At 32.2% G+C, this 24,643-nt stretch overlaps 5 protein-coding genes across 5 annotated transcripts; 2 read left to right on the forward strand and 3 right to left on the reverse strand.

Moving 5' to 3' along the window:
- Positions 1 to 3,578: 3,578 nt before the first annotated feature.
- On the reverse strand, positions 3,579 to 5,884 carry LOTGIDRAFT_234570 (hypothetical protein). Its single transcript, XM_009062706.1, has 7 exons — positions 5,748 to 5,884; positions 5,396 to 5,499; positions 4,982 to 5,135; positions 4,611 to 4,740; positions 4,311 to 4,356; positions 3,986 to 4,044; positions 3,579 to 3,722 (listed from the first exon to the last, which is right to left on the reverse strand). The coding sequence occupies exons 1-7, from the start codon at positions 5,807 to 5,809 to the stop codon at positions 3,642 to 3,644; spliced, it is 636 nt and encodes a 211-aa protein (XP_009060954.1). The 5' UTR covers positions 5,810 to 5,884; the 3' UTR covers positions 3,579 to 3,641.
- Positions 5,885 to 6,139: 255 nt separating this feature from the next.
- Positions 6,140 to 9,182, forward strand: LOTGIDRAFT_234571 (hypothetical protein). Its single transcript, XM_009062707.1, has 9 exons — positions 6,140 to 6,290; positions 6,545 to 6,725; positions 6,953 to 7,073; positions 7,278 to 7,405; positions 7,596 to 7,678; positions 7,981 to 8,043; positions 8,242 to 8,339; positions 8,607 to 8,709; positions 8,860 to 9,182. Exons 1-9 carry the CDS (start codon positions 6,225 to 6,227, stop codon positions 9,160 to 9,162), a joined length of 1,146 nt encoding a protein of 381 aa, XP_009060955.1. The 5' UTR covers positions 6,140 to 6,224; the 3' UTR covers positions 9,163 to 9,182.
- Positions 9,183 to 9,626: 444 nt separating this feature from the next.
- Positions 9,627 to 11,212, reverse strand: LOTGIDRAFT_219297 (hypothetical protein). The gene is made up of 4 exons (XM_009062708.1): positions 11,100 to 11,212; positions 10,774 to 10,875; positions 10,363 to 10,450; positions 9,627 to 9,794 (listed from the first exon to the last, which is right to left on the reverse strand). The coding sequence occupies exons 1-4, from the start codon at positions 11,173 to 11,175 to the stop codon at positions 9,749 to 9,751; spliced, it is 312 nt and encodes a 103-aa protein (XP_009060956.1). The 5' UTR covers positions 11,176 to 11,212; the 3' UTR covers positions 9,627 to 9,748.
- A 2,841-nt stretch (positions 11,213 to 14,053) lies between these two features.
- Positions 14,054 to 14,920, forward strand: LOTGIDRAFT_165666 (hypothetical protein; the record flags this gene model as incomplete). Its single annotated transcript, XM_009062709.1, has 1 exon — positions 14,054 to 14,920. One exon carries the CDS (start codon positions 14,054 to 14,056, stop codon positions 14,918 to 14,920), a length of 867 nt encoding a protein of 288 aa, XP_009060957.1.
- A 351-nt stretch (positions 14,921 to 15,271) lies between these two features.
- LOTGIDRAFT_219301 (hypothetical protein) lies at positions 15,272 to 22,781 on the reverse strand (the record flags this gene model as incomplete). Its single annotated transcript, XM_009062710.1, has 4 exons — positions 15,272 to 17,914; positions 18,806 to 19,054; positions 21,558 to 21,757; positions 22,357 to 22,781. 4 exons carry the CDS (start codon positions 22,779 to 22,781, stop codon positions 16,725 to 16,727), a joined length of 2,064 nt encoding a protein of 687 aa, XP_009060958.1. The 3' UTR covers positions 15,272 to 16,724.
- Between the last annotated feature and the right edge of the window lie 1,862 nt (positions 22,782 to 24,643).

Below are 24,643 nucleotides of genomic sequence, written 5' to 3' on the forward strand. Positions count from 1 at the left end.
ATCAACCCATTTTTGTCATTTTTAAACAAGTTTGAAATGATTTTACCGACTTGGTTCTTCTATTTGCAAGCTAACGCCATAAAATCCTGCTTTCTGGCTATTTTGAACCGTGATGGTTCCATAACCACCTTTAAACAAGTTTTTCTTTCTACCGATATCAAATCCGACAAAATAAACAGTAGACTTCATTTGACACCTCGAATGTGTAGGTTCAAATATTCTTCACGTGAAAAGTTTAAACCCCGATTAAGTCACCATATGAAGTGGGATATAAAATCTAAAATAAAATCTGTAAATACCAGATTACAATGGCTGCAACATGGTACCATACATAATAAATTAAACTTAATGACATATGAATAGCCAATTCTTATCTTTAGAACATGGCAGGGGTCGGCTAATTTAAATTACAACATTCTATCGATACTGGATGGCCCTTTACCCAGCTGACGCACTGTTGGGTCAATGGTGATTAGTCAACTACTTTAAGTTTGTCAGTCCAATGTCCTCCATCTATTGTGATAGGGGTCCAGATTGACCTTTCCCAATAAGCAGCTTAAAGGTCATCTCCCTTATTATCCGACTGTATTCTAAATAAATTTATTGCTTTAACGACTGTAAATACCCTTTTCATTTCATTTCCACCTCGAGATAACCCATTTATAAACCTCTAAAGTATACAGGATTAATCAGATTTGTACTGATCATCAATAGACATTACGTGAATGACTTTTATCTATTTCACTAACAAAGAAACCCCATTTCCACAGGAAAGGTTATCACCTGTAGTCAATATCAATAGGTCCCGATCGAAATAATAAACTTCAATTGAAAGATCCGTGGAAGCTTTGGGATGTTTTCATCAATATATCTAAAACAGCTGTTGATAATTCTTTTGAAATTTGTATTTAGGCAGAATATTGGGTCTTTGTCAGAGTATAGATGACAGGCAGTGATATCAGTTCTGCTTATAAAGGAATCTCTTAAATAATAAATGTCGAAATTTCAAAAACCAATGTATAATAGGCCTATTCGGAATTTCATTCCAAATGTATAGGCGTGTATATATACTAAATTTGAAATTTTGTTTGTAATTAATGATTTCGCCTAAAGACCGAACATTGTATTGTAAATGTATAGAAGTGTTTGATAATATTTCTTTCCATATTTACTAAAACATCTCATCAATTATTAAAAGAAAGGGTTTTTTCAACACAATGTTTAAGAAATTTTACAACAGATTTTATGAAAGAATGATAATAGTAATGAATGAATTCAGTTTTAAACAATTCAGTCAGAGCTAGTTTGGATCAGTATAATCATGTTCTAGTTAAAATTCTATTCAAGGAGGAAGAAACCTACGTGTTGAAACATCTATTAAATTTTTCATCCGCGTCCTTAACAATTAGGTCCCTACTTTTAACATTCTTCAAGCATAAAAATACATTGCCCTATAAGGTTTGAATGTCAAAAGCGCTTCCACAAATCGGGGTTAAATTAAATATATTATTCTTGTCGACTTTTCGCACCTGTTTTGCAGGAGTTTTTTTTCACTTTTCTCATACGCAACAAAGTTCGTAAGAAAACCCGCGATTTCCAAAACTAGTCGTCCTGAAAAGGATGGGACTTTCTGCTTGTATGAATTTTCATAATTCAACAACAAGTAGATTCGGTTTGGTCGAAGGCGATTATAACCATGATGAGTTGGCCAGGAAATTTACATGTCCCACAGACAGGAATCTAGCTAATTATAATGTCATTTGTTACATTAAGATAAAACCATCAGTTCCGGGTTGGCCTTTATGGTGTAAGGTTACACCGCTGTATGCCAATTACATCAGTGGTGTATTGTTACAGATTTACAGATACGAGACAGACATTGTTGTTTTTCAAAAATTCTGCCTATCCAATACGTTATTATGCAGATCTGGGTCCCACTGTCAAAAATATTCGATATCGTAAGAACTTAGAACCATTGAATGTTGGTCAGACAAACAGTGGTCTTTGCCGCCGTCTTACGACGATGTCTGTTGGTCATTTCTTTATTGAAATAATGAAAACATGTTCTGGTTTAATTATCTCTGACAAAACAACCGGACACATATTACAATATAGTGTGTATGTATCTGTAAGATAACATTATCTTATCTCAAAAGAAGAAAAATAATAGAATTAACACATTTCACTCATTTGTTTTTGCAGTGAAATGTTATCAAAAATGTCACATTACAATTTGATTAAAAACCTTAGATACCCCAGTGTTTTGTTTCCTGAGAGAAATTGAATAATGAAATGGCAAGCCACTTTTTCTCATATAGTTCTAAGTTTTTATGTTGGTGTATTTTTATGTGAGACATTGACTGATTAGATAAAATTTTGCAACATTCTTATGGTGTAGTCAATTGCAAATTACTTTCTATGAAAGAGATGTCAGAAAAAACAAGGAACATTTGGTGGTTAAAAAGTTGGTCAGAAACAGACTGGAAATGTAAGTTAAAAGTACAACATTTGGGAAAAGGATTCAATAAAAATACATAATTTATTGCCTCAATTCTATTTTAAGTCTGTCATTCTGTTAAATTCACATACTTTTAAATTCTCAATACAAACATACATATCTTTAATAAATACAAATACATGGGTTTAACCCACATGGCTACAATTATTACTAATTGAAACAAACATAGAAAAACAACACACATCTATTTCAAGTAAATTTTAGACTTAAAGTCATTGTTCATTCAACTTATATAATTAGCTCTTTTAGGACATGCTACATTACTGTAGACCAATGAATTGTTTAAAAAAAAGGGGGTCATTCACTTTGTTAGGATCAACCAGTCATAACAAACCACATCACAATAACTTTAATTTTTTAAAGGGACAGGTTCATTATTCATTTGACCAATCATACCTTAGTCTCAGAAATGGTAAATTTTTAGCTAAGCTAATCAGAAATAGTATTCACAGCTTACCGTCGAAATATGACCTTCAAATCCATGTGTGTACAAAGGTATCCACAATTGACTCGTAGAAAAGATACATATATATAGAAGTAGACAGAAGTAGACAGTAAAATTCCTAGTTTGAAGTTTTTTGAACGAATTATGCTTTTTTCATCCATTTCTAGTACTCCTGAAGACTATTTACGTATATTTAAGACCCAAATCAACCCGAAAATGGCTAACCATGGCCTTTAATTATAAATCAATGTGAATGACATATGTTTATATCCAGCATAATTTATATAATGGTGTTTATCACATGCACCACCCTGCACCAAATTTTCACCTCCATTAGGCAGTGATGTGTCAATTATGCTTTTTTCATCCATTTCTAGTACTCCTGAAGACTATTTACGTATATTTAAGACCCAAATCAACCCGAAAATGGCTAACCATGGCCTTTAATTATAAATCAATGTGAATGACATATGTTTATATCCAGCATAATTTATATAATGGTGTTTATCACATGCACCACCCTGCACCAAATTTTCACCTCCATTAGGCAGTGATGTGTCAATGAGTAATGTTGCTCTATTTTCATAAAGTCATTAAGAACAAGTTTCTCTTCCACAATTCTAGGTCATCTTTGCAATTAATTTTAAATTTGAATCCATTTTTTAAAATTGTGAAAATTCAGCTGACAAAAGGATGAAGTTGTGAAGTCACATGATCTATTGGATGCCATCTTGATTGATCCAATGCATTGAAGAAAGCCTACAATAAAAAAAAAACATCGAATACTATGAAGTCTATGGCAACTACATAGAGCAAAACTAACTAAAGTCAAAGATATAAAATGTTTAAAAGAAGCATGTGGATTGTAAAATTATATACTGGATCCATCATTTGAAATAAATTGGCCACAGTGCCATAGTAGAAATATTTAATATTTTCGGATGAGTGAAAGAGACGATACAATATTAAGTACTATTAAGTTACAAAAGAATAATAAGATAATATGATTTTCTTCAACTTACTTCACTTGATATCATAAATTCTCTATTTTCTTTTTCTACATCAACTTCTAACTGAGGATCTAAAATAATTACATAGAAAATAACAGACAATTCAAAAGGAGTCCACTTTATTTTGGGGTAGAATGAATAGAAATTAAATGTTACAAGCCAGACATATTCTGTCTATCACCACTTACACTACCTGAAAATAAAGTGAACTGTTCATGATAATGTTTTAAATCAGACCCTAATGTGCAAAAGTATATTGGCTTTACTAAGCTTATTCTTTCAAACTTACATAATATCAACATATATTCTGCTTAAAGGGGGATAACTCAATACAAACCTTCTAATGGATCAACTTCATCATCATGCTGTGGTTGATAATGTCCCTGAAATTCAAACCATGAGATATTTTTCAAAATTTCAGTAATGAAATTAATCAGTTCCTTGCCATTTTCAATGACGTCTGTAAACTCTCAAGTAAGTCTTCATCTATCAGTCAGCATTATTGTAACCATGATCATTATTTGGATTATAATTTTTTTTATTAATCATATATCATAGCACTGTATTCACATGAGCTGAATGTAAGACAGAACATATCGTACCCCCCACCCCTCATCAAATATGCAAATGATATCACCTGATATTCCTGTTGACAAGGATTAGTATTATAATTGACTGTATATCCTCCCCAATGATACTGATTAGGACCTGATGTAGAGTTATATTGAGAATAATACACAGATTCACTGGTACCAGGTGCTTCTGTTCTACAAATAACAAAAGATTATAGAGAAATCAGATGTCAAACCGAGTTTTTCACTGTCAGATTGCTTCTTTACTTTGAGAACGTATCTATGATAAATTGAAATGCAAAAAATTATTACATTGTTTGCACAGGAAGATTAAATACAGATACCTGAATAAAAAGTGTAGCTTCATTTTCAATGATTGAAAATACAAGTAACAAAGGAACTAAGCAACTAGATTCTGAACTGAAATAATGCATACCTCTTTGGTGCTGCCAAACTAACTTTCACTGTTCTTCTACCAATTCTGATATGTTGCATTTCAATGAGAGCTTTCTGTTGATCCAATTCTTCATCAAATCTCACTATTCCATAATTTTTATTTTTACCACTTGTACCACTTGTGTCGTATGTAACTGAAAATAAAGATTTAAAGTATTATTGAAACAAGATAAAGGCTAATTATTGCTACTATCCAGCATTAATCCCCTATGGCACAGCAATAATACATCACTTTCTGCATTTTCTTTTCTTGCATTTCATGTAAAAACTAAAGCACATTATTTGTGCTTTGTGACGTGCCTGTTCATTGGAATGGAACCAGAATAACTAATTCAAACCTTTATTATTTCGAAAATGTGTAAATTGTGACATGCGTTTAATTTGCTTATTTTACCTTTAGCAGAGTATAAACTAGGATAATTTCTTTTGAAGGCATAATACAGCATAGAATCATCTACATCATTAGACAAATCACCAACATACAGACAATATTCTGGTCTGCAAAATAAAAGAGATCTCTGTTAAATTTGATTATCCATGTATATGCTTTAGTATCTCTGATTGAAAAGTATTAAAAAATTAACATCAATATACGTTGTTGGACTATTTTTCCAAAAGTTTTCATTTTCTCACAAGGACTGACCAGTTTGTGGACGATTTGTCTTTCTCAATGAAGAGCCAATGCAAAAAGGAGATTTTAAAAATAGCCTTTACCGGATAAATAAACTATGCAAGAACCAACATACCTAACGTGTGTCCGCCTGTAATCTGCTCGATTATCACCATATCCTCTCTGTCTTTCTGCCATTTTTGCTTGCCGAAATAAACTAAATAATAACAATTATTGATGCCAATAATTAATCTCTACAAATTGAAAAGAATGCCCTTAGTTTTTAGAGTTATGTCCATCCAATTAAAGGTGATCTCGATTATCAGGTCTTTAACATATTTTTTTCATATTGGTTCAAAAATGGTTTATCAAACATTAAAAAATAAGCAAGATCAGACTGTTTTGTGGAAATATCTTGCCGAACTTTCAATTTCAATGAAAAGGTTTATGGAACAAATGATTAGAAGATCAACAAGTTAGTCATATGAGTACTTGAGAACGATGACTACATTTGTAAGGGAAGATAACTGTTAATGTTTGCAAAATAAAAACGTGATTTTCTGTGCACGAATTTTATAATATTTCCATTACAGAAAGTCTATCTACAGCTAAAATGAATATAGTGGTAGGAACATACGAAGAACTCATATTGGGTTATAAATTGATAAACTCTGAAGAGGTGAGAGATTTGAATTTGGCAGTTAAACCTTGGGCAAGGAATTTTTTATGAATACTACAGACCACCATTAAATTGTCCAGTCACCATGATAAAGGGATGGCAGTACTAACCCAAGACTTAGTCGAAAAATTTTACTATATTTCTATTGACAAATGAATAATTGATGAGGTTATTCACAGTGATTATTAAATTATCTGTATTTATATGAGGATGACATTATATTATTAGTTATTTTTTTGCATTTTATTTGTTAGACATATAAAATAGAACAGACATTTACAGATCATTCTCATCTGGGATGCATCAAGTCAGCAGGAATATCTAGGAAGAATGTCTTAGCTACTGGAAGTACAGATGAAACCATCAGGTTGTTTAATCTACAGAAACAAACTGAACTGGGAACACTGATGCATCATTCAGGTAACGTCTCTAAAGGTTTGTCAGAACAGTTATTTATTAAAAAAAAAAGGACACAGTATCAGAGTAATTAAGATTTTTCATGCTATTGTTTTTAAGCATCAACATTGACGTCCTATATGAAAAATTAATTTTCAGAGTGTTTTGTTATATGTGGCAAAGCTTACAGGATGGCCATCTTTTTTATTCTCGAAGGGTATAAAGACATCAAGCTCTGTAACTGACTATTTTTATTGATATTTTAGGTACTGTAACTCAGATAACCTTTCATCAAGATAGTCATATGTTTAGTACAAGTGAAGATGGTACTATGTGTGTTTGGAAGAATTATTCTTGGGAATGTTTACGTCAATTCAGAGGACACAAGTAAGGATACAAATAAATCATCTTTGTTTACCAATTAAAAAATTCACAGATTTTGTCCTCTGAAACTGAGTCTGGTTGTGACATATTGCAATATTGGAATACTGAATTTGAGGCTGAGATAGAAATTCTAGTAATAAAAATCCAGAGTAAACTGTATTTGTATGCAAATTCATAAATCTATAAGAAAAATATGTTGTTTTTCAGGGGTGCAGTAAACAGTGTCTCAGTACATCCCAGTGGTAAATTAGCTATAACAGTGAGTAAAGATAAAACATTAAGAACATGGAACTTAATAACTGGTAGACATGCTTATATTAGTAATATTAAAGAGAGTAAGTATGAGATTATATTTATCTAAAAGCTTGCTTATAAAACTGATTTCAATTATATTTTTCATTCCTCTTACATCTTTGATTATTGTATGTTGTTACGGCAATATCCAAACTGATGAAAATTATAAATCCTTCAGTTGGAACATTCTAGAGGATTGTAATGTAATTTGTAATGATAAATGTATTTTAGTTGCCGATAATGTTTTATGGTCTCCTGATGGAAATCATTATGCTGTTAGTATTTACAATAAAATTCACATTTATAAAATGGAGGTAAGTTATTCAAGTACATTTACATAATGAATATAATATATATTAATATTTAATAATATATGAATTTAACAATGACATGATAAATAAAGCAGCAATTCATTGCATGAAAATGCAATGTCAGACCTGTAAGCTCTGGGCACTGTTTCACATTTGTCTCAGAATCCAGCAACAATTTGCTGACCTGCTGAATCATTTTATTCCCATAAGCATCCCTATATTATTCCAAAGTCTCATTTCACTTAGATGCCTTTATCTATGTAAGTAGAAAGTCTGAATGAAGTCCAATTTCTGTTAATTTTCAGGATGCTGCCATTCATTGTACCATAGAATCAGAGAAGAGAATCAATAACATAGTCTTTATAAATGTAAGTTTCCTTATCTTAGTTTCATTGGATATTGTCTTTGGGTAATTGTCTCTGAATCTCCTTTACTAAACCATGTCCTGCTTTTCAGCACCAATGTTTTTTTCAATGTCATTTCTATCTATTTACCAGTGTGTACTAGAATCATTTTCAATATGATACTAATGAAGAACTAATATAATACTTGGCTTGTGTTTTCAGAATAATGTAATATCCTATGGCGGGGAAGGAGGACAGGTGTTTTTACATGATTTTACTACAGATAAACAAGTCACATCTTTACAGTTAAAATGCACCAGGTAATGTATGCACATAGATTCATACTTTACAATCTTCAGACAACTGAATTATGTTGCAGCTTGACAAGTAATTGTGCCTACTATCAAATAAACATTTTTTCAAATTTTGGCAATATCTGTAATTGATTAGTTTGTGTCTAATTACTACAGCAAACATTATAGTCAGTAAATAAATACAAATAGATTTGAATGTTTATTTACTTTTGGCCATTGTTGTTGCTAATTTATTAAATTGTGACTTAAAATAAATGATATTCTGTCTTGTAGAATAAAAGGTCTTTGCTGTTCATATTTTGATGATAACATACCTTTATTAATAATAGCAGCAAGTGATGGTAATATCTGGGTTTTTAAAATACAAATAGATCAGGTAAGTTGGTTTCTTACTTGTTAAATTACCATCGATTAGTTTATGTTCTCATATTCTCATTTGTTTTTTCTTAGAAATCATGTTGTTTACAATCAAAATTTCATAAACAATATTGTAAATGTAGTGCTTAGCAAATATATTGTATTTTAGGAACAGTATGAGAAAGTTGTAGAACATGACACAAAGTTTCGTATCACATGTCTAGCTGTAACACCTCCTCTTCCCACCAAAAAACACATGAAATCTGAAGAGACATTAGTTTTAGAACAAATTGAAGATAATACCAATGATAAAGATAATTCAGATGAAAAGGAGGACCCTGATAGCGAAGATTCAGATAGTGATGAACCAGAACAACGTCCTGAAAACCATAAAACCATAAAAAGGAAACTTACAGAAAAGAATGATGTTAATCCTGAAGCATCAGTTAATGTAAAACAGAAAATCAAATAGAAAAAAAAATCCTAAAAAGTAGTGTTCCTGTCTTTTTCTTAATTTTTGCGTGAGGGCTTTATACATAAAAAAAATGAGATTATCAGCTTTCTACATCATTCAAATTCAGATATTTCAGCAACATCTGAAACGCCTCATCCAAAATGTTAGATATTGCATTCAATATATTATTTAGGCTTGACATTTGTTTAGCATTGTCTTGGAGATTATTTCTTACTGTTCCCTGAAAGCAGAATATACATAATGTTCTAGTTATATAGGTAGCTTCATTAGCATTTTAGGGCAGGGAAATATAAATTCCCACATTACAATATTTGTTTAGGGTGTGTAATAGCTTGTCTAAAGCTATGCCTCAGTTGATATACCCCGTTTCTGACCCTTATGATATCCAGACCAGGTCATCCTATTCAAAACCCAGCAGTCTGTTTGAAGACAACTTTGAAATATCAAAAAGAATGAAAAATCAGAGTATTTGTTCCACAAAATATATATTCAACATAGTATCTGACATAACATGAATGATCAAAACAAAAAACAGCTGATATCCAACACCAATCATACACATAAAATCAACCAGTCTTTTTTATTACTGATTCATTAACCTCATACCCAATCTTGCCACCATCAATAAACTGAAATATACAGATTAAAAAATTTAATCCATAACAATAACTAAATGTGCCTGCACCTGTAGCGATTAAGAATAGTGTCATAAGTTTCGTTCTGAACTCATGACCACTTTCGTTATTCACAACTATACACTACTGGTGTGAGCCTGTGAGGGAACTGTGTGTAATATCTGCAAGGGAGAATGAGCTATGACTTGTATTACTTCTGCCTTTGTCTTTTAACATATGGCAAACTGGACAACAGATTTACACTCTCTAAAGTGATACAGATATTTGATGACAGACTATAAGCTCTAGAAATTATTTGATACCTGAAGGTTACAGCAATACATAATACAACTGACATTAAAGTGTAATACCAAGTAGAAATTCAAGTGACATGGGTTTGATAACATGATAATTATTATGCACTGCTATCTGTATATATCATAACATTGAGTACTTCTGACCCCACAATAGAGACCTTTGCTCCACCATGTATATACACAAATTGCAATCTAGCACTACATATTCAAATCATTGGGTAAAAAAATCTTAATATTTGTCCATGTTACAATTATGTTAAACATACCTTAATGTCGCTACCAAGCCAGCTGGCATAAATTTTCCAGAGTTAATAAATCTAGCGCCCATAATTCCCATTAATATACCACTTGTAACTGAAAACAAAATATATTTTACATCAACTACTTGTGGAACAATATAAATCCAAATGATTACAAATTATATTTGTTCTTGCATTTTTATTAGTCTTATTCATGTAGACAAAGGCCTGAATGCTAGACTGAAGTGTCTACTGAACATTTTGCAATAATCCAGTTTGCAAGTTTTACACATGGTAAAGACATTATGTTCAAATTGCAGAGAAGATGAAAAACTAATAAATGTAACATTCTTGAACAGATTAGCTCAGTAACCTGAAAGATTTTTTTGATCAATGCCAATGTTGACAAGTAGACCAAAATAATATTGAAATACTCACCGAGTGATGTATACACATTTTTGGGATCATTGCTTGTTTGATAAGCTCCAATTCCTAAGACAGCACCAGATGCTAATCCCATAACAAGAGAAGGTGTGCTTGCTGAAAAAATAAGGACGCTATTTGTATCTGTTCAAATATTCTTTGTACATAAAACTATTGAGTCGAGCAAAGGCGACTTTGTCACCAAACCAGCTATTATATTGTCCTATTTGTCTTATGTCCGATTTGACTTGCCATCTCCATTCTAATATATAAGAATGTAATAGGCCTACAGCATAATAATATGTATATTAAACAGATGACAGTCTCATAGAAATACTCACCAGCTTTCACATAACCTAACACACCACCCGCGGCAACCGTAGCTGCGAAGGCATATCCAATAACATCGACAGGCATGATGCTTCTTCTGTTTTGTTTACTAAAATGATTTACTATCAACTGGGTGAAATGACGCAGCCTCGTTTTCAAAATTCAAGATGTCAGCCGTCATAGAGTCCACGCCTGAAAACTTTCCTGTCAAATCAAAGCAGGTTAGAATTATCAATATTATCTTTGAATAATTTAAAAACTAACAAATTTCATTGCAGATTGGATTAAATAAAATTTTATCTGTTTTGGGGGGTCAGAATTTGAAAATGTAAGTAATTCTATAACACTGGGTCGATGGTCACACCGTCCAAATATTCTTATCTCAATCAAGCCGCAGTATGCTTACCTATGTCAAATCGACCGACTCATGAACCTGGCTATTTTAGGGAAATGCTTTCAATTTCTAGTACATGTTTACACTGATCTCGATCTGTTCTGATCTGATTTAAGACTCAGTAGTTATTTGGTATTTTGGTCGATATTCACAAAAATAATTGGTGTGAACATTAACATTGTGCACTGTAGGGGCTAGGAGTGTGTACGTTCTCAACAATCTGATTTTTTCCAGACGGCCTTCGACATCAATGGTATTAAAAGTGAAATAATCATTACAGAGTATTCCGATAGATTGATGGTGGTAGTTACCCAATTTCAAAAATTGGGAACAATTGTAAGTTGGCACACATATCAAGTAGCTTTACAGGGGACTACAGACCACAATTATGTGAAATTACTTCCCTTTGACCACAAACTTAAAGCTTGGCATTCTATAATGGGGCAAAAGCGCTGAAACTAAAGCATGCTTGGTCGAAAAAAGGTGCATCCGTCCCTTTAAATTGTTCTTTTCGGAAGGTTCGTTGATCAAGTTTCGATAAATTCACCGTGTATGTTCATAATTAACTATATAGGTTTACATGTATTTCAAATTAAGAGCCAAAGAGCTTATGTACAGACTATCACGACCCTTCAGTTCAGTGGTACGGTCTTAACAAGGACTTTAAATTGCAGGTCCAAATTGATACAGATACGGTCTTGGACGAAATGCAGAAATCGTCGCTTGTATATAACAGCAAAGTTCTGCTTGGGAAGGATGAGGTATGTAGATTGTTATTGATAGTGTCGGGGCCTTACTGAAAACTATAGAAGATCGTTTCCTAATTTTCAAAATAATGATTATGTCATATATTTCTGAAGTAGGCTCTATCAAATTTGGGGATTGTGTCCGTTTGGCCACTGTGGTTTAAATGATTATGCGACTTTGTCATAACCAAAACCTTATAACTATTCATTTCATAAAATGAGAATGACCGAATCACCAGTGATAATCACATTCTTGAAAATTGGTTGTATATTTTTATTCTTTGACATTTACGGTGTTTGTAGACATCTAAAGCTCGCACATCTGCCTCATTAACGTTGAAAAATCTTAGTTACAGGCCAACTTGTTTATCTAATTGACGCATTGGTCTCATCTCATTGCTGGAAGTTTATTACAGATCTTGCCGATGATGCAAATTATACAGCTATAGGTGGTTTCAACAAAGCTTAGAAATAATTTTATACTCTTATTATGCTTTTTCTTCTTTCCTTTTTTTGCAGCCATTGACACATGTGATAGCCAAAAATTTAACGTCTGGTGTTAAAACTAATAAACAAATTTTACTCACAATGGCTTTAAAAGACACCAGTGTAGAATCAGTGAAAACCTTGAAATCTCTTGTTGAGGATTGTTATGATTCCTGATCTTGGCTCTCAACTTTTATAAATGATCTCAGTTGAAGTCTTTTAGCGATAAGATCGAATTTTAAACGTAAGCAATATGAAAAGAGACAATTCAAGCGGGAAAACCATGAAGCTTCAGACAAACACGTGTTGCTATCAGATTATATGTGCTTTTAAGGAAATATAATTAATTGTCCAAAGATGACTTGAGTGTTTTGTCTTCATCCTTACTGATGTAGTTGAGTATCAGAAGAGATAACGTCAAACAAATTGTCTAATTGTTGAAATTAGTTGTAAAAACCAATTAAAAAATGTTATGTCTGCAGATAAAGTTACCATGTAATGTATATGTCTGTATTCGCCTGTTTTTAACAGAAATATTATATTTTGATAGCCTATCTTATCATCTTGTATGTGTTTCAAACTGACACATCAGTCATAACAGTCGTAATTTCATTTAGAAAGGAGTGGCAAGACCAATAGTTCCGATTAGTTAATACGATTTTTCAAATATTTCTCAATTGTTTCCAAAATTCTCCATAATTTTTAACAGAAGGCCAACTTGAAGAATCTGTCAGAAAGGATTCATACCACATTGCAGTCACAGTAACCGAAAGTTGCAATGAGCAGTTGCTCGTATTCTACTTAATAAGATTTGAGCTCTTGGAATCTGTGGCCACATACTTAAGGTAAACATCGTCCATGTCCACTGCGACGGATCCGATGCTTAGAAAAGAACATGCGACCTGTAGACGACATGCGTAACTGTCAGTTAGCAATTTTAAGTGTATTTTTTGGGTGAGGCATGTAGGCATGTTTACATAATAATATTATGTGTGGCGTGGTTACCATGTGATTGGAAATGGGCACTATGGGGAGTCGCGGAGAGAAGTTTCTATTCCAAGAAGATATCGCTGAAGAGGTACCAATTCTATTGATTTAGAATGACAATGAGCAAAAAAAGGGGGCCTGCATGGAAAATGTGTCAAGCAATACATTATTCTTTGTCCATAACACGCTGTATAGTTGATGGATAAAGTTAATTTTCAACTTAAAATGTCCGACCAGTTAAGTGGAGTTTGTTAAGAATGACGTGGATTGAACGTCAATTTCCAGTGACGTATCGATGTACATCTCTCGAAAACTTTGTAACCAAACTTTGAGTCTATCACCAGCCTCAGGAATGGCATTTCTCAGACAAGTTACGGAATATGGCGAAACTGATCGGGATGACAAAGTAAGAGAAGACGATAATTGTCCTCTGGAAGAAAAAAATACTTCTCAGTTCCAAACAATTTTGAACATCGATAAATTAAAAAGTTCGCGGGCTGTTAAGATCAATTTCAGACTTCATGTGACAGAGAAATTACCACCAACATATCGACCTGGAATAAGATATGTCAGATGTACCTCGGGGATGTGGACAATGAGCGAGACCGTTATGTGCAACGAAACATCTAAAGATGATACAGATATTTGGTATCAGACCTTTATTGATATTCCACAAAGATCGGAGTTTATTTGGAGGTGGACGATGTTTGAAGGTCAAAAGGTAGTAGATGTTGAAAAGGAAGTCAGGACATGTAAGATAGGGAGGTATGGTGGGGTACTGCACACTGTCTGGGACGATGATGTCAAGATTTTGGAACCGGACATGTGTGTTGTAACATTTTATACGTGTTATCACACATACTCGGACGAACGACTTGCTTTAATTGGATCTAGTGATGCTCTGGGAGAGTGGCAATCATCAAAGTCAGTTCCAGCTTATCAATACCCTGGTGGGTCAGGTGAATGGTCAGCAACTGTACCCTTAGAAAGGAACTTGGACCAAGAGTGGAAGTGGATAGTTATGGATCAGACTAGAGACTTAATACGACGGTGGGAAGATGGTCGTAATAGAGAGATCAATGGTGATGGCTGCGATTGGAAGGTTGTGTGGGCACCTTGGAATTCGAAGGATTATGTCACTGACTATGGAAATTTTGATAAAATGGAACTGTCGTCACTACGATTACCTAGATATCTTGATTGTTATGAAGAAAGTTGATATAACTAAGTATGCCTAAAAATCAAAAACCTTTAGCTTACGAATTCTCTGAAATCCCGAAGTTATAGCTCTTTGTAGATCACCTAATGTTGCTTTGTAAGCCTACAGTCATAAACCACTCTACTTTTCTTTTACTTGTATATAATATTTATGGTTTTAAACGGAGGATCGAGTTTGGTTTAATTAGTGATACCTTTCAAGTTGTTTTTAGAACTTTATCAGATAAAAAATGTATGAAAACTTTCGATAAAGATTAATTAGACCTCTCCTTTGGCAGGTGCCTTGACATGCTGGCTGTAGAGATTCACATTCATATGTAGGCCTACCATTTATTAGTTATTATCCCAAAATATATAGCAAGGCTCTTGTTTTATTATCTCAAACAAATAACAAACAGGTAACAAATCTCTGTTATGTGACAAAATTTTGAGACAAAAGTGAAAATAACATTTATTTCTAGTACATGTATTGGCAAAGTCACAAAATATGATTGGTGTATCATGCTCAGCATTAATCTTTCTTGCAATTTAGAAAAACCTATATCTACTTGATAAGATATATTTTGCCTTGATAAAGAATAAAGATTGGCTATGTGATATAGTATTAATTAGTGAAAATATGGAAATGTAAATGATTTATGGATAACAGATTACAGGATTTTTCAGATCTTAACAGTGACCCAAACATAAACATAAACCTGATATAAAGCTTGGTCCCTTTAAATCGTTCATTCTTCTAGCCTAAATCTTTTATAACTTATTACTATTTTGCAATTTCTTTATAAAGGCTTGACTATTACTTTTTCTGTTCCATCTTCAACTCAGCAAAACACATTTTTATCATTCATTTCAGAGGAGTTGCTTTAAAAATTTACATCAAAGTGATTGTATAGAGGTTTTCAAATTTTTTTATTTGTGTATTAGAGCATCAAATTGCACCATTCCAATTTTCAACTGGACGCCTGTGGTTCATGCAATTCCACTAAAACTTTGAGTAAAACTAAGTGTTTAATGAAGTCACTAATGGCAACAGTCCTTATATGATAAAACAAATTACCTCATCACACACTTAGTTTTGTTGGAACTACAGGAATCACAGACGTCTGATCGAAAATTGGAATGGAGCAAATAGATTCTATTAATGTCCCAGATACACATAAAAAATTTAAGATACATTTAATCAATCAAAATCGAAGCAAGTCATCTACCTTTCTGTTTCATGGTTACTACATGCAAATTACCATTAATAAACTTTAGAATTGCAAGTGGTAACAGATTTTGTGGCCACATTTTAAGTAGGTCTATCTACAGTATTCCAATCCATCAACCATCCTGGAAATTGCATTGTAATGGCATAAGTTGATCAATGAAATTTAAAATTATTATCATTTTTGATTTAATCAATTCTAATTTTCTTTTACCTTTGTGCTATTGTGAAGATTGTGACTTTGTTACATATGGAAAGAAAAACTTTGATTGTTTTTGTTGTGGAGAGATTGACTGATATAAATATACTGGATTTAAAGTCAGCCTGTGGTGCTAGCAGTTCGAAACAAGCTCACTGATCCAGAACGAAAATTAAGACACAATACAAAATGTCATTTCAACACAGCATAACTGCTCATACTTGATATAATGTTAAGTTCACAATAAAGATACATGTAATACATTAGGAATTCAATGATCCAAATACACAATTATTCCCATGAACGTGAGTTTTTGGTCTGGAAGTTTGACTGGAAGCATACTATTCATCAACACCACAATGTTGAATTGGTCACTAGCTTAATACATTATACCCTCTCTTATATATCCTCGGCAATTTGTTTTTGTTTATAATATTCTTCATACATAGAACTAATTGCTTTGTGTAATTTGCGGAATGTTGGTCTTTCAGTTGGTTTACGTATCCAACAGAAATTCATCAGTTCATACACAGGTTGAGGAGTGTTTTCAGGACAACCCAACACTTTACCCTCTTTCACAAACTTCACCACTTCCTCATGTGTCATTCCATAGTAAGGCTGGATAGCAAATGAAAAAATTTCCCACAGAACTACACCAAATGACCATACGTCTGATTTAACTGAAAATTTATTGTACAAGATTGCCTCTGGAGGCATCCACCTGATAGGTATTGCATCATTTTCACTGCCACGATAATATTCTATGCTGTGAACTGTCCTTGCTAGACCGAAGTCGGATATTTTTACTTTTAAATCTTCACCCACAAGACAGTTTCTGGAGGCCAGATCGCGATGCACAAATCCTTTCTCAGATAAATATACCATACCACTGGCAATTTGTTTAGCAATATTCAACTGGTTAACAGAGTCTAAAGATGAATATTCATAAGAATATATGTCATGACTACGAGGATTAATGATAAAATGATCAGGACTACAAATACGCAGGAATTCATTTAGATCCCCTTTACTCATATACTCAAATAATAAACACATCGGTTTTCCTACTGCACATACACCCAATAATTTCACAATGTTTGGATGATTAAATTCAACCAATAAGGAAGCTTCACGTTCAAAATCAGCTTGTAAGTCTTCTGAAGCATCTTCCTTTAACATTTTAACAGCTATAAAAGTAAATGTTTCTCCTTTTACTAATTCAGGAGCTTTTGCTTTAAAAACACGACCGAAGGCACCTTGTCCCAGATCACGTATATACACCACATCATTGCGTGGAAATTCTAGTCCTTCTAATTTAGGGTTTAACTTTGGTTTATCTTTGATTCTATGGTATAATGAATTAGGAGGTAGTTTTTCAACATTGATTTCCAAATCTTCTTGTGGTGTTGAGTTATATTTGAATTTCAGCTTGTTTTGAACACATATGAGTTTATAACTGATCACAGCTATTAATGTGACAATGAATATTGCTACAGCTGATACAATGAATATTATAATGATTGTTTTTAATTTGTCTGGTTCTGTATTTTCACTATCTAATTCTGTTTGCACTGTTGTTAATGGCATTTCTAAAATGAAAAATAACATTGATAGTTAAATTAACTTTGTATAATTATGATAATTATTCATTGATAAAAACTGATTAAAATTTACAAACTCTCACAAATAAAAGGCTTTAGCTGTTCTCAAGAATTACCAATAGATAAAAAAGGGATTCCACAAACCTTCCTAACAAAAATATTTATAAATTGCATAATCACATAGTTGATTATCCTATTTTTTTAAATCATTAACGAGGTAATGTATGGTGTTTCGAAAGGAATAAGCATGATAAGATTGGACAACGCAAACCTGACTTATTGTTGCCTTAATTAAGCAATTTACTTTGAAGTTTACGAATTATTCAAGTAATAATTAGACAGAATGAGTACTTTATAAAAAGATGCCAAAATTTCAAAGATGGTTGATGTAAGTCAACATAACCACTTAATTGAAATTTCTTAACAACTTTCATCAACAATATTGATATCAAATATAAATTACTTAGTATAAGTCATTACGGACAGTATTTAAATTGCTTGCACTTGAAACACTTAGATAAACACCAGAAACTGTTAGATATTAAGTGGTTTAAAATTGTTCCATGCACCTCAAATTGTTATCAATATACTCCTTACAATATAGCTGTTAACCATTTCAGAAGCTGTTCCCTCCATCCCCTTTTTTATTCCTTATCATTGAATTTGTCCCCTCCTCCTACCCCCTCTGGACAACCCTCTGGCCCCTATTCAACCCTCCACCAAAAGATTCATAGAAACATAGAAAAATTTAAAATAGCTGAACACTTTTAAAAACAAAGAAATGCCATTATCTCAAAACTGATGAACTGATAAATCAAAACTAATAAGGGTACTTATTACCTGTTATTACAACCTAAAAATAAACAGTTTGCCACCTACCACATTTTGGAATATCACAGAAATTCCAGCGTTGATGTTTAGATTCATCGACAGTATAACACCAAGGTTGATCTTCTTCTTGACCAGGATTACGACAATAATTCTCAGAATTCAGAAGATCTAAAAATACACTAGGGGGACGGTCATGTTTCTGAGGTGATTGGTCTTCCCATCTTTGACATGGTAGACCGTACATAGTGACATTAACAGTACCATTATACCATTGTCCTTTGCCCTTATAACAATCACCTGAAAATAGATGTAACAAGGGCCTTGAGTAACTGAAACACTTTTCAAATATAAATAAGCATCTTTGATCAGATGTTCTATTTCAATTCCAAATTTGTAACTGATAAAATTCAATATAAAAATATGCTATTAAAGGAATCGAACAGGTTTTAACTTTTTATGTGTTTCAAGGACACTAATAGGGTTCATGCATTTTCACCATTCCAATTTTCAGTCAGTGGGTCGTGCAATTCCACTAAAACTAAGTGTTGTAATGTAGCTATTGCAAAGGCCCTAAGATATCATTAACAGATTTTGTGATAGTGGCGTCATATACAGTTTAGTATTTCTATAGTTACAGGAACCACAGACATCTGATGGAATGATACAATTTCAGGCCATACCGGTAAATGAAACACCCGAAATAAGCACTTTTGTTAAAAGATATGTTTGTTTTCTTAATTGCAGATGTTCTTGAAATGTCTGCTCTTATCTGAATACTCAGAAATACATCAAGATATAATAATACCATGATATAATGCAAAAACTAGTCATTTATATTTTGGAGTGCAGATGTTCAATAGTTAAGGCCGCTCTGATTCTAATACTAAGAAATACAGTAAGATTAGTTTATTTTTCAACTAAATCAACTAAATCATATAGGTAACTTGAGACCCAAATATTATTTCTCCTGAGTATTAAAATATTAATCAGAAAGGCTATGATTCCACATGTACATATTCTGTCAAAATTTCAATCATTAGGGACTAGTCTTTACAGCTGTTTTGTAGAAACCAAGGGATTCAGTTTTGCCTTTAACAGCTGTATTTTATAAGGATTGAATTTACTACATGAAATTTAATAAAAGATGCCTTTCCTACAGATTAACATGTACAAGTTGTCTGCTCTAACATGATAAACATTTGACAAGATTGTGAGAAACCTCACTCCTATTTTTTAAAATCTCATTTTCTGATTTATTTGGTTTGAAATGAATATGTTAAAACTTATGGCGTCACAACAAAGATAAGAAAATGGGTTTAATTTTTCAGCAATTCTTTATAAAAAAAAAAACGTATCATCAGTAATCTACAATTGTCTTAAAGTTCTACAAGATTTCAATTTATTGAAATACAAGTTTATCAAAATATGTTTTATTTTTTTGGTACAAATTTGTCATTTATACAGATTAAGTGTTGGCACTCAAATAAAATATTTATGATACCTCAGACATCAAGATGAAGTGTCTTACCGATATCTGTAGAAATTTAGGCTGTCTGTACTTTCTCACATACAAACTTCATAATTTCATTAATGTCTCTGCCATTTTTGGCTGCATTGTTTTCAGAAATAGTTCTGATATGTAAGGGCCAGCATAGTTACTTGTTCTCTTGATCTACATTATATCTATCTATAACCCCTTACTCTATATAAACAAGTTACCAATATCAACAAAAAATGACTTTGACATCACATCCCAGATACCCAAAAAGCCGAGTTATTTGGTCCTTGTCTAGTCAAAATAAAAATTTGTCCTAAAAGAAGTACATGTGTATCACTTATAACAATGACAAAATTTAAATTTGACATTTATGAAAATGAACTGTTTAGTATTTTTGTTTTGTTTTTTGTAGCTAAAAGCAGAAAAGTTGGTACCCTATTATAGCTTCTGTAGCTAAATATGTTGTCCTCTTGAAAAAAGAATATCCTGAAGGGAAATCATGTCAGTATTATATCAATAAGATTCCATTAAAAATAAGTTAATACAGAAATTTCAGATATTCAAGTTATATTACCAAGATATATGAGAAGGGTAGTTTGGGTCACACATTTTTAAATGTCAAGCCTGGCTTGATTGTGTTTTCTAAATGTTTTTCAGGAAGAGAAAAAATAAAACATTGAGATTTTGAAAGATTTAGCAGCTGTCCTACAGACATATGATATATTTTCTTCTCTTTTCTCTATCTTGTATTAAATATCTAATTTAACATAATATTTATATAAATCAATGTGCTAAACTAATTTGGACTCAATGTCCTAAAATAACATTTGAAAAAACAAATATGAGATCTTAATCAAAGTCTTTACAATGACAATGAGGTTGATTTGAACCTTCCTAGTTTCATTTACAATATACTGGAATTTCATTTACAATTTACTGGAATTTCATTTACAATTTAATGCCATCTCAATCACCATTTTAGTGTGACACAATTCCTCAATCTTTACCCTGTGGTTGAAGTAAATTGCATAAATTTTATCTCTACCTTCAGGGTTGAATATAATGCATACTTTGCACTCAAATCTCTGACACGTAACTGACTTCATTCTAGTACTTTGCCTTTCTTTATTCAAGTGTTTGCCGTCTGTGTATTGATGTATATGTTTAATATCATTAAATTTATAGTAACCTTGAATACAGGCAAAAACTAGCAAGAAGTGCAATAATATGATATGGCTGGTGCTATATATATATTATAGATTGATAAAGAAAGGGGATTAAATGATAAATCATAAGACTTACTGGAGACTTCTGAAATCTTTCGTTCAAACAAGTTGGCAGCAATACACCTGGTGGTATTATCCCACATTGATGACAAGTCATTGCATTCTGGTAATCGAAAATGGGCTCGGTTGCGAAAGTAAACACCATTTTTTTTATTCTCTAGGATTAGATTCCACTCTTTGTAACAGAATAAATCTTTCACAGCAAGGCAACTTTCTCTACAAATAAAAAAACATGTTGATTTTAATGAATTGCCTGCAGAGAAAAGAAGAGAATTCTCACAGTCAGTGAAATCAGAAAGGGTAACAAGATCTGTGTTAGGGAAATAAGGGATTAAGTTTTGTTTCTTGTGTTCACAGTTTACATCATAATTATTAGAATAACATTCACAACATGGTAAACTCATTCCTACTCCACACAGCACCCCAGAAAGTTCATAAAATTGAAGTAAAGTTGAAGATTTTGACAGCACTAGTAGTGACCCGAATTGACATTGGATAATTTTCAGGTTGCAGCTGTCATGAATGACTGGTACCGCCTTAACCAACCTAATTCACAGGCTATCTCTCACCATATGGTAGTACTGATTGCTTATAACAACCACTTGTGTTGGAAATTAACAAGACTCATAATATATTCATAACATACAAATATTAGCAATAGATAATAAACATATATTTAGTAACTACTTCCATATTTATATACTCTTATTTTATGTTACAAGTTACAAAGGCTTCACACTATTTAGGACTACTTCCATGTTTTTCAGCCAACCTTGATTCTCCAGACTTATGGGAAATGATAAAAAAAAACTTACTTGCAAATTTGTAACTGGTTTGGAGTATTTCTTTCACAGTCTGGAAATGCATAGTGACACATTAACTTTTTGGCTGTTTCTTCTTTACACATGGATTTAAATAAAGCCTGTTCCCTCATTTCTTGTAACAATCTTCGGACAATGCCTTCATTAATACTGGTTGTTGTATTAGTGTATGTTATATTGTGGAAGACATATCTAGAACCAAGCACATCCTTACAGATTGTACCATTATAGATAGAACAATGACCCAATGGACTGAAAATAGACAAATATAAATCATAATTATAGTTTTGGATGAATCTGTTAAAACTATAGGTTGCTAATAAAGTCAAATATATCCACACACTTTTTGCCTCTGCAGTTGAAAAACAAAAGGCACTGATGGATGAAAATATATGTATTTCCTGGTAAATTTTTTTCATGTTGTTTGTCTTTGAGATGAATATTGGCTTTGAAAATGATTGAAAACCAGAAGTCTGCTAAATCAGAATAGTGTCATGTGTCACATTTTGTTTAACTTGATAACAAATTTTTTAATCACTGTAGTTTTATTTTATGCTCTCATAGAGTCATTGCTGCCAGACCTAAGCTTACAGCAAAGGAAAATAACACAAAGGTACATTTTCAAGTGGTCAGAAGAAGATATTAAGATGTATATTAATGAGATAGTATAATTAAATGACTATTTATTAAGATATCTAATATTAACAGTATCACTGAGCATTTTAATTATCAGTTCACAGTACATCAAACATTGAGTACCAAGTTGTTATCATTGACTTGACCTTCCTAACCTTTACTACCAAAATACTGATCTTCCCATGTCTATATCAATATCAAAGCCTCATTAAAACCTAACTCTAGATCTGTCATTTAAATCAATTTGCTGAAATGTTTTGAGATGAACTTCTTTTTCCATTCCTGCCAACAGTTCTCACAAGCTGTATAAATAGTTGACCACAAGATCTGACCAAAACAAGCAAAATTTCTCTCACTACATGCTCTCCAACCATGACAAACATGGTGTAGTGAATTAAAGAACATGTGTTTCTACACTCTATTATTTATTTATATTGACTGGTCAATGCTTGTTTAACTGTGCATCTCCTACCCTATCTATCTTCAACTTCACATTTAAAGTTCATTTCTTTGTAGTAGTATTTTATTCTTTCATTCTTTTCATGTCAGAAAGCTATAAAAGCTGTCTACAGATGTAGACTGCTGTCATAATATTGTTACAGTAGTTGTGTAATGTCTGCAGTGCTGTGTAACTTTGAATAAAAGATGCACTATGTTTGAAAACAGATGCAGAATGGTAGTTGATGTTTTGACGATGATGTTAAGTAAATGTTTAAAGGTTTATTAAAGTATGTAGATAAAGTATGTTATAATGAGGTGTGTTGATAAAGAACTATATACACTAATGTTATTTGTACTAAATCTATTGCTATGATATGTTGTTTGTACCGAACTATCTTCCTAATGCCAAATATCTAAAGAGTCATGCTGTTTAATACTTCTGTTTAGGTAAATATTAACTTAACATGAACCTGTCAACACCATACTTCTGTATTCTTTACATTATTTAAAATGATTTTAATTAAAAAATGTTAATATAAATAGTATACCAAGGAGAAGTTGATATCTCAATACTAAGGTGCTCTTTTATTTTGAAGACATTCTAATTCTAATTCTCATCGATAGTATTGTGGGGCACTAGTATCTAGTTGTTTAGATGGAACAGAAATGTTGAATTTTGTAAAGACAGCATAATATATCGTATATGTTGCATATCGGACACTTGTATTTAGAATACTTTAAATGGCATTTAGCAATTGATATATAGACACAGCTTTATGGAACAACAATCAAGTTTTATGCAATGTTTCAACATGTTTCCGGAAACAATCTTTTGTATGTATTAAAGATATTCATTTTCTTGGCTAGATTTCTTAAAGCACTATATGGCGCAGAATATTATTATCGAAAAAACCATGTCAATGATTTCAAAGTGGTTTCATGATTTAGATATGAGGAGAATGGAATGGTCTATGTCATTTTTCAAAACTAAAGATAATTTTCATTTAATTCATTTGTATTTGATGTTTTTAACTGGGATAGTATTAGTACCATATAGTATTTATGATATGTTATCTCACCGATAACTAATAGTTCTTACTTATGTTAGTTATCTTTTAATGAACTCTAGTAAGACTCCTTACAGATATCGAAACATCATTGAGAAAAACAAACTAGTTATTAAAACTATGTGTACTGGTGATCC

This window comes from Lottia gigantea (genome assembly GCF_000327385.1).
Source record: "Lottia gigantea unplaced genomic scaffold LOTGIsca_53, whole genome shotgun sequence".
Taxonomy (NCBI): domain Eukaryota; kingdom Metazoa; phylum Mollusca; class Gastropoda; family Lottiidae; genus Lottia; species Lottia gigantea.

Excerpts from the sequence above, each read along its gene's own strand:
- LOTGIDRAFT_234570 (XM_009062706.1), bottom strand. The coding sequence starts at position 5,809 with ATGGCAGAAAGACAGAGAGGATATGGTGATAATCGAGCAGATTACAGG. Across the intron at positions 4,045-4,310 it reads TGAAGTTGATCCATTAGAAG|ATCCTCAGTTAGAAGTTGAT; the intron begins GTTTGTATTGAG and ends TAATTATTTTAG. Across the intron at positions 3,723-3,985 it reads AATTTATGATATCAAGTGAA|GCTTTCTTCAATGCATTGGA; the intron begins GTAAGTTGAAGA and ends TTTTTATTGTAG.
- LOTGIDRAFT_234571 (XM_009062707.1), top strand. The coding sequence starts at position 6,225 with ATGAATATAGTGGTAGGAACATACGAAGAACTCATATTGGGTTATAAA. Across the intron at positions 6,726-6,952 it reads TTCAGGTAACGTCTCTAAAG|GTACTGTAACTCAGATAACC; the intron begins GTTTGTCAGAAC and ends TTGATATTTTAG. Across the intron at positions 8,044-8,241 it reads ATAACATAGTCTTTATAAAT|AATAATGTAATATCCTATGG; the intron begins GTAAGTTTCCTT and ends TTGTGTTTTCAG.
- LOTGIDRAFT_219297 (XM_009062708.1), bottom strand. The coding sequence starts at position 11,175 with ATGCCTGTCGATGTTATTGGATATGCCTTCGCAGCTACGGTTGCCGCG. Across the intron at positions 10,876-11,099 it reads GTTAGGTTATGTGAAAGCTG|CAAGCACACCTTCTCTTGTT; the intron begins GTGAGTATTTCT and ends TTATTTTTTCAG. Across the intron at positions 10,451-10,773 it reads AAATGTGTATACATCACTCG|TTACAAGTGGTATATTAATG; the intron begins GTGAGTATTTCA and ends TTTTGTTTTCAG.